Below are 8,349 nucleotides of genomic sequence, written 5' to 3' on the forward strand. Positions count from 1 at the left end.
ATGCAACATCGGCTGAAGTGGGCTGCGAATTATTTGTCAAATGAAGCTGACAGTGATGGCAACGAAACTCGTATGCCACTTGTTGCTACCTTCTATAGAGCATTGACACAATGCACTGAAGAGGAGGTGGTCAAGGTACGCCTAATACTCGTCACGTGTATATTAAATTTTGCCAATGGGGTTTAATTTCCTTTTTTACGTTCAACACCTTAAGAAAGTCTAAATAGTAATGATGATTTATCTCTTTTTGGTGACTCAGAATGGCTAAAACACTGTTAAGCCATACTGCTGTTCCGCTTATTTTTGATTCGCAGTTTGCTTCGAACTTCGCTAACGGAAACTACGGGCCTGCAAACATTCAAGATCACTTTTCTTACATGGGACATCTTGTTTCTGCAGAGAAAACTGGCGTGGCATCCAAGTCAGTTAGGGGTAGATGCCTTACCTGTTCTACAATTATTACTGGCAATTCTTCAAACATGGAACGTCACATTATGGTAAGCTTTACGTGATATTTAGTCATTAATTGCGAGTTAATGTTAACAAAACTCAATTTGGTTATTCTAAGCATAAGGGTCATGTTATTCGCCGAAAAAAACAAAAAAGGGCGCAAGCGAAAGGACTGCAATCGAAAATTGCCCGGAAATCCCTTGATGAAAAAACAGCTCGAACTAAAATAGTTTTGATGATAGCCAAAGATGGTCTACCATTTAGCTGTGTGGAAGGTGAAGGTTTCCGAGCTTTCATAATGACTGTTGCTCCAGGTGTTCCCATTAGAAGTCGTCGAACCGTGCTTAGGCACATGGAGACTGTCTACAACAACCTTATGCCACAAATAAAGGTACGACTTTTCAGATGAGTTATAAAATTTGTGCTTGGATTTCATCTTCCAATCTTTTGAGGGAAAACGGCACTTAACGCTTGATTTGTGGAGTAGTAGGATGAGGGAGTCCGTGCTTGGCGTGACGATGCAGTACATTGATGCAAATTTTTATTTTCAAAACCAACTGGTCTCTTTTGTACATTTTCCCGAGGATCATACTGGTGTAAACATTTTAAAGAAAATTAAGGATGTTTTAAACAATTCTGGATTAGATCATAAAAAAGTAAATCATTAATAATAATAATATTAAATTATTTCTTTTAAAATTTATATTGTTTTTAATAACTATCCTTATCAGATTTACTCCCTTTGTGCCGACAATGCTTCAAACATAAGTTTAGCAGTAAATTTGGCTAACAAAAGTGGAACGACAAAGGTGAACGAAATTGAATCTGGGTCTGAATCTGATGGTAACGTATACAAAAGTGATGACTGCGACCCAAAACTGAAGCTTCAACCATATTGGAGTGGCTTGGCTGATATTTTTAATGGAGTTGAAAATCAACAACCAATTGACTTGGAACGAGGGGAAGGACAAGAAGATGAGGAGGACTTTCTAGTCGAAGATAGTGACATTGATTTTCCGCAAACCAATTGGAAAAGGAAGCGATGTGTTGCTCACTCATTGCAACTTGTAGTAAATGCATCCTTGAAAAAAATGCAAAAAAAACCGACAGAATGAGAACCAAAGTAAACCAATGAATAACTTGGCTTCGTCGCTCCCCAAAGTGGACAACCACCTTCAAAGAACGGTCACCAGGAAATAAACACCTTAAACAAGTTGGCTTGACAAGGTGGAGTTCTTTTTTATGGCTGTGGAGAGGCTTTTAATTGTAAATAATGATTTAATTATATATACTTAATTCTTGTTTTCCAGTGAGTGTTTGTTTTTTTTCTTTCTTTTCTTTTAGCCTGACATGCTAGAAGCGTTAAAAATAACAATTACTATGGCGCGAAAAAAAATCAGGCCTCTGAAGAACTGCCATTGCCGGAACACAATGATATTCATATCATCAAGGAAATGCACGCTTTTCTGGAGCCGTTTAAGGCTGCAACCGATATTTTCCAATCTGCAGGCCCTGTGGCCTCTTTGGTTATCCCAAAGCTTTTGCTTTGTTTCGAAAAGACTAGAAATACGCCATGCCCTTATCTTGTGGATTTAAAGGACAACCTTTTTGAGAACATGGCAAAGCGTTTTGCAGAAGAGGTTGTTGATAAAGATTATGTGATTGCTTCCCTTCTGGACTTCAGAGTGAAATCCTCAGTATTCAAAGGTATACTTCGATTGTTTTGTTTTTATTTAGGGTCAGCTGCCCTAATTTGGAACAGTTTTCTTAAAATCGTCATAACTTAAGTTTGAGAGCTTCAAATGAATATTTTAAGGACTCATTTGGAAGAACGAACATCCCTCTATCCATAAAACACGGCCTCAAGACTCTATCTTAAATTCCAGAGAAGATACAAGCGTAATTAGACAACCTCATATTTTGCATAATTAATTTTTTCCAAAATGAAGGGAAAGTTCTCCCATGGGTCTCGGGAAATAAGCTTTCACGGCCAATGCGAAAAACATAGGGTTACGAAGACGATTCCATTGAAAACTTCAGATCTTTCTTTTCAAATTAAACACTTTAAACGCCAGGTTAGGCCCAAAAAATATTGAGAAAACTCGAATTGAAAATATGTGATCATTTGCCTAAAATGGAACACCCCGAAACACGAAAATTTACTCTATCTTTTTACATCCATAACTAATGCTTTACTCACTAAAGGACAACAAAAAATACCTTAGAAGAGCGTTGATTCATTACCTGTTTAATAATTTTGGTCCCGTAAGCGTAGATTAAGATGCGGAAAAGATACGGGAATTATTAGCCCAGTATCCAGATTTAGTCATAAACGTGATGCCAATTTTAGCTGATTTAGCATGTTTCGCCTAGTGATATTGGGTTTCAAACACCGTATCATGACTCACTTTATGTAAAATGTAGATTCGACACACTTACACCACAAAAACATAACAGTGTAGGTTACTTTGATCTAACTTGGTAATTATTTCATTCAAAATACCGTTAGAGTGCATTTAATTTACAATGTTTAACCGTAATGAAATTAGGACGGGGCGTTCCAATTTAGGACGGACCGTTCCAAGTTAGGGCTGAAATCGACCTTTTTTAAAACCCATTTTGTAGGAAAAGTACGCGTCTTGGCAATCTGAAAATGGGTGCAATGATGCAATCGATCGGCAATAGTTAAAACGTATTGTATTGGTCTGCTTGTTCACTTCAGTAACTTATTTGTTACTGAAAAATCTGACTTTCCAAAGAGCTTGAGAAAGAGTTCCAAGATAGGGCTACTGACCATAGATTATAATAACTAAAAGAATCTACTTTAATTTCAGGCCCGTACAGCAATCCAGAGTGGAAAGACTCTTTTCCATTATTTAATTGCCCGGAGGAAGCAATAGCGTTGCAAATAATAACGCGACAACTGGATGTGGAACCTAAAATCAAAGACCTTAATAAGGTCCCAGATGTCTTCGACGATCTTTTTCCGGTAAAGGTACAGTCAAATACAACTGAGCTTCTTCAATACATGGGACAGCCAGTCGGCAAGTTTGATGGAGATAAATTTGGAGCTCTGGATTATTGGCGGGAATGGAGGATAATATACCCATCTCTAGCGAAACTGGCCAATCGTTACTTATCAATACCAGCATGCTCTGCCGATGTTGAACGAATGTTTTCTGTAGCCGGATCTATCATGCGTCACCGGCGAAGCCATATAAAATTGACGAATGTCTCTATGCTTCTGAATATTAAGGAATTCCGTCATCTCGTTGAAGTAATGTAATGGCGAATGATTATATTAAATTGGAAAGCTTCTCGCTGTTTCAGGCTCGAGCGAAGGTGGGATCCCAGAAACCTTTTCGACACTGAAAAACAGTTTGAGCGGAGCTAAGATTTAAAGGTAGATAGTGACCTTCCATTGAGGTTTCCAGGGAAGGTATTGTATGGAACCAAAGTTATTTTTGGGAGTATTTAATGCAAAGAGTACGTTCTTTTCTCTTTGTTCTTGTTTGAACTAATGTTTTTTAGATTAATTTTCAGCAAAGGATGGAACGATTAACAGAGAGTTATGGCTATTGGCGAAATCTCTATAAAAAACGCGTCATACATTGAATGTCTTGCTCTTGGGCTGGTGATTTAAATATCCTCTTGAGAGTGAAATATTTAATTCTATGGCACCTCCAATAGTTATTATCATTCCACAAATGGAAATACACCTTATTTTATAAGCCTATTTTTATCTTTTACAACGTTATATTATAGTAATATTTTATTTGGGCAATTTTTTTTGAATCAATGAATAAATAAATAAACAACATTATTTTGAATCAATAATACACCTTGTTTCATATGCCTTGTTTTATATTGTACAACCTTTTTCTGTTTTTCTTCAATGAATAAATAACATATTTTTGGAAAATCACTTGTTCCTTTCTTGTAATTTTATCACGTAATGGCACCCAATATTGTTATTGTTTACCCATTTAGATAAATTGAAATTCCGTTCTTATCAAAACAACCGTTGACAAAAACTTTATTCTCCGAAATTACATGCTTAAAATTATTATAGTACTTACCTTCATCTTTGTTTTGCATCAATGAATAATTAGTTTTGACTCAATTTATGCAGAGTTAAATCCCGGTATTCGAGCGGAGATCATATATAAGCATAAGTAACATAATAAATATTGTGTTCACATTTTGAAGATGAAATCCGCACCGACAAAATATTAATTTAAAAATAATTTAAATATGCTTAATATATAAATGGGGTATAATAAAATTAAAACTACTTAATTATCTCAGTTGCTTTAGATTACTATTAACACACGTGTAACCATACAAAACAGAGGTCTTTATTTTCAGAAATAATAAATGGAATTTTCCAATTCAAGATTATATTATTATTAAAAAGCTTTATTGGGATATTCCTTTCAGTTTCCACTGATTTACAAAGGAGTCCACTGGTTTTAAATTAACAAAATACAACAAGGAAATCATTATGTGGAATTGGTTAAAACCACAAGTGAATCCTCAAAATTCGTTAGATAGATCCTCAAAATTCATTTAGTAAATCGTCCATAAGAATCGTTAAATACATCATTAATAAAATTCATCAAATAAATCATTACCAAAGTTTATCGAGTAAAATCTTTAGCAAAGCTCATCAAGTAAATCATTACCTAAGTTCATCAGATAAACATTAATTGGTTTTTGTTATTAATATGAGTCTAGAATTTAGCTACGTAAGAAAGAATGTTGGCTTTAAAGCCTTGTATAGTATTTATATTTTTGATATCATTAGGCATTTCATTCCATAGCTGGATTGCTCTAATTTTAATACTTTTTTGATTTAGATTCGATATTTTTGGTGGTAATGCAAAATTATTTTGGACTGACCGTGTGTTATATCTGTTCGTTACTAATTCAAACATATTCGAGATATATTCGGGGGCTTTTGCCATTGAAGACTTTGTACGTGAATAGTAGTAAATGATATAGATAGTTCTGATGTAATGTTAGAAAGCCAGCAGTATAACGGGCATCTGTCGCCGAGTATCTTTTATCTTTTTGTAACATAAAATTTATGCATTTATTATGTATTATCTGCAGCCGTTTAAGGTGCTTCTTGAGGCCAACATTGTAAAAAATATCCCCATAGTTAAAAATTGGTTGAACTAGCGCGTTGTGCATAATAATTTTACTTTTTATGTCATGTCATTTATATAGAGGATGTACCAGCCATAGTCTTTTGTTAACTTTGTTTAGTGTATGTTCAATGTGTTCAGTGAACGAGAACATTTCGTCCTGGGTTATTCCGAGATATCTACACGAGGATACGCGTTTGATGTCTAAGGATCCCAATTTCTTTTTCTGTTTCGAGCTACCTCTTAGCTTTCTGGGTTCAATTATCATGAAGACAGTCTTAGTTTCGTTAAATATCAGGCCTCTTTCGCCTAACGTTTTCATTAGATGTTTAACGTCTGTTTCTAAATCTTTGACGAGATCGTCAGTTGAAATGGATGCGCATAGGAGTGCGTTATCATCCGCGTATTCGAATGATTTAGAACTTTCCAGACACATATTATTACGTCTCGTATAAATATTAAATAATAATGGGCCCAAGATGCTTCCCTGTGGTACCCCGGATGTAATTTTTAATTCTGTTGATTTTGTGTTGCCTAGATGGACTGCCTGAGTTCTATCTGTTATATACGATTGAAACAACTGTATTGTTCCATTATCTGCGCCGCACAGCCGCAATTCGTGTAGTAATAGCTTATGATTAACACAATCAAAAGCTTTTGAGAGATCAACGAAAACTATCCTTACGTACATATCTCTATCTAAGTATTGTATAATATTTTCATAAAGATTCATAATACATGTGTCTGTCGAATGACCTGGTACAAAACCAGCTTGCATAGTATATAATAATCGATTTGCCATGACATGATTCATTAACTGGTTAAAGACGCATTTTTCTAGTATCTTCGATATACTTGGTAGAATTGAAATTCCCCTGTAGTTATCCGGGTTTTTTGGATCCCCTTACTTAAACAAAGGTACTGCTTTGGCCTCTTTCCATTTTTTGGGAACTCATGCAGAGACAAGTTAACCAGCTTCGTCACACACGGTGTTATAACTAAGGCTAAATTTTTTATCAGTTTACTCGACAAGCCGTCAATGCCTACTGCTTTTGAGGGTTTTAAATTTTTTAAGTAATTGAAAGTTGTCTCCTCGGTTACCTCTCTTAGACTGAAAACGCAGTCATGAAAATTAGTTTCATCATTATTCGTATCTAAGGTTACTTTTAGTTTACACTGGTTTTTCGTGAAATGTTCATTTAGGATATTAGTAATTTCTAAGTTGGATTCATATTCCTGTCTGTATTTTATTAATGAGATAGTTTTCTTTTCTTCCTTTATATAAGGTTTAATTATTTTCCATAAATTACTTCCTCCTTTGATTTTGGTTTGAAAGAACGTCTTCTTAGCATTTTTTATTAGTTTGTTAACTAGATTTCGATAGTATTTATAATTGTCTATTTGTGTGTTTTGAGTATGTGATTTTCTTTTCATAATGTCCCTAAGGTGCATAGCATGTTTAATTTCTTCACTTAGCCAGGGAGGGCTGTTTATAGTTTTCCGTTTGGAAATTAAGGGTGCATGTTTGTTTAACGATATAGTTATACAATTCTGTATCACATCAACTCCCTCATTTAGATTCTCTAAGGTAATATTTTCCAGGTTTTTTATAAGATCTATTACGAAATTTTCTGGATTGAATTTCCTATAATCCTGTATTAAATCAATTACTTTTTCAATTTTAGGGCATTTCTTTTTCCTAATACATAGAGTCAAATCGTGGTCTGATGAACCTGTGCGTATCACCTCATCATAAACTATTTTATCAGGTCTTGTAGTGAATATTACATTTAAAAGTGTTTCGGTCGTTGGGGTTATTCGGGTCGGTTTGTCCACTATTTGTTTAAATGTAATCATTGTATTTTTTAAGGCCCTCATTCTTGGTAAAGTTGGCTTGTGAAGATAATCACTGTTTAAATCCACCAGTAATAACACTTCGATCTCTTTATACTCTTGTTGGATTTGGTTAAGTTGTTGATTAAGTTCATCAAATGTCTCCTTGAAGTTTAAATTTGGTGGGCAGTAACATGCCCCTATTAATACTGGTTTACAGTTGGGTTCATTAAATTCGCACCATAATAATTCTAGATTCTTATTCACGTTTTGTACAATTTTTTGGGCCACTCTGACATTGAGGTCATTTAGATAATACACGCAGACACCTCCACCTTGTTTATTGCATCTGTCTAATCTAACTAAGCTGTAACCTGCCATAGCTACTGTAATGTTAGGAATATCTGGCTTTAGCCATGTTTCTGAGATGGCTAAAATATCAATTTTAAAAGAGAGTAATAAATTATTTATGTCCTCTATATGGCTTCTAATACCTCGAATATTTATATTCGCAATTCTTAGACCACGTATTGAAAGTTTTATGTTATGGCCATAATTTGTATTATTAAAGGGCGCGTTCTTATCCCTGGGCTTGCCTGATTGTCAGACCATATCTACGTCATCTGCCGATTTCGTAGGGATGGTTTTATTTCTAGGTTCCCGATATCGTCGGATTGTGAAAGGGTTTGGCCAGTTCTCAAGGTTCAAAATAGTTAAATCATCCCTTTGAGTATCCTCTAATGAGAATGACTTTTTCCATTTTGATACTGTCTCTCGTTCCGTTACTATGACATCTGTAACTCCAAAATCTTCTAGGTGTGACTTTATGTCCAATGTAGTGGTGGTACTTGGGCAATTTAGTAACACATATTGGAGTCGTGGAGAATTGGATAGTTTAATTCCTTCAGGCTCCTCG

At 35.0% G+C, this 8,349-nt stretch overlaps 1 protein-coding gene across 1 annotated transcript; it reads left to right on the forward strand.

Moving 5' to 3' along the window:
* Positions 1-892: 892 nt before the first annotated feature.
* Positions 893-4,114, forward strand: LOC149654991 (zinc finger BED domain-containing protein 4-like). The gene is made up of 3 exons (XM_089845007.1): positions 893-1,716; positions 1,795-2,157; positions 3,285-4,114. Exons 2-3 carry the CDS (start codon positions 1,905-1,907, stop codon positions 3,734-3,736), a joined length of 705 nt encoding a protein of 234 aa, XP_089701133.1. The 5' UTR covers positions 893-1,716; positions 1,795-1,904; the 3' UTR covers positions 3,737-4,114.
* The last annotated feature ends 4,235 nt before the right edge of the window (positions 4,115-8,349 follow it).

The sequence above is a fragment of the Phalangium opilio genome, unplaced genomic scaffold (assembly GCF_054372755.1).
Source record: "Phalangium opilio isolate 3A_F unplaced genomic scaffold, DU_Popi_V2 ptg000078l_1, whole genome shotgun sequence".
Classification (NCBI taxonomy): Eukaryota; Metazoa; Arthropoda; class Arachnida; order Opiliones; family Phalangiidae; genus Phalangium; species Phalangium opilio.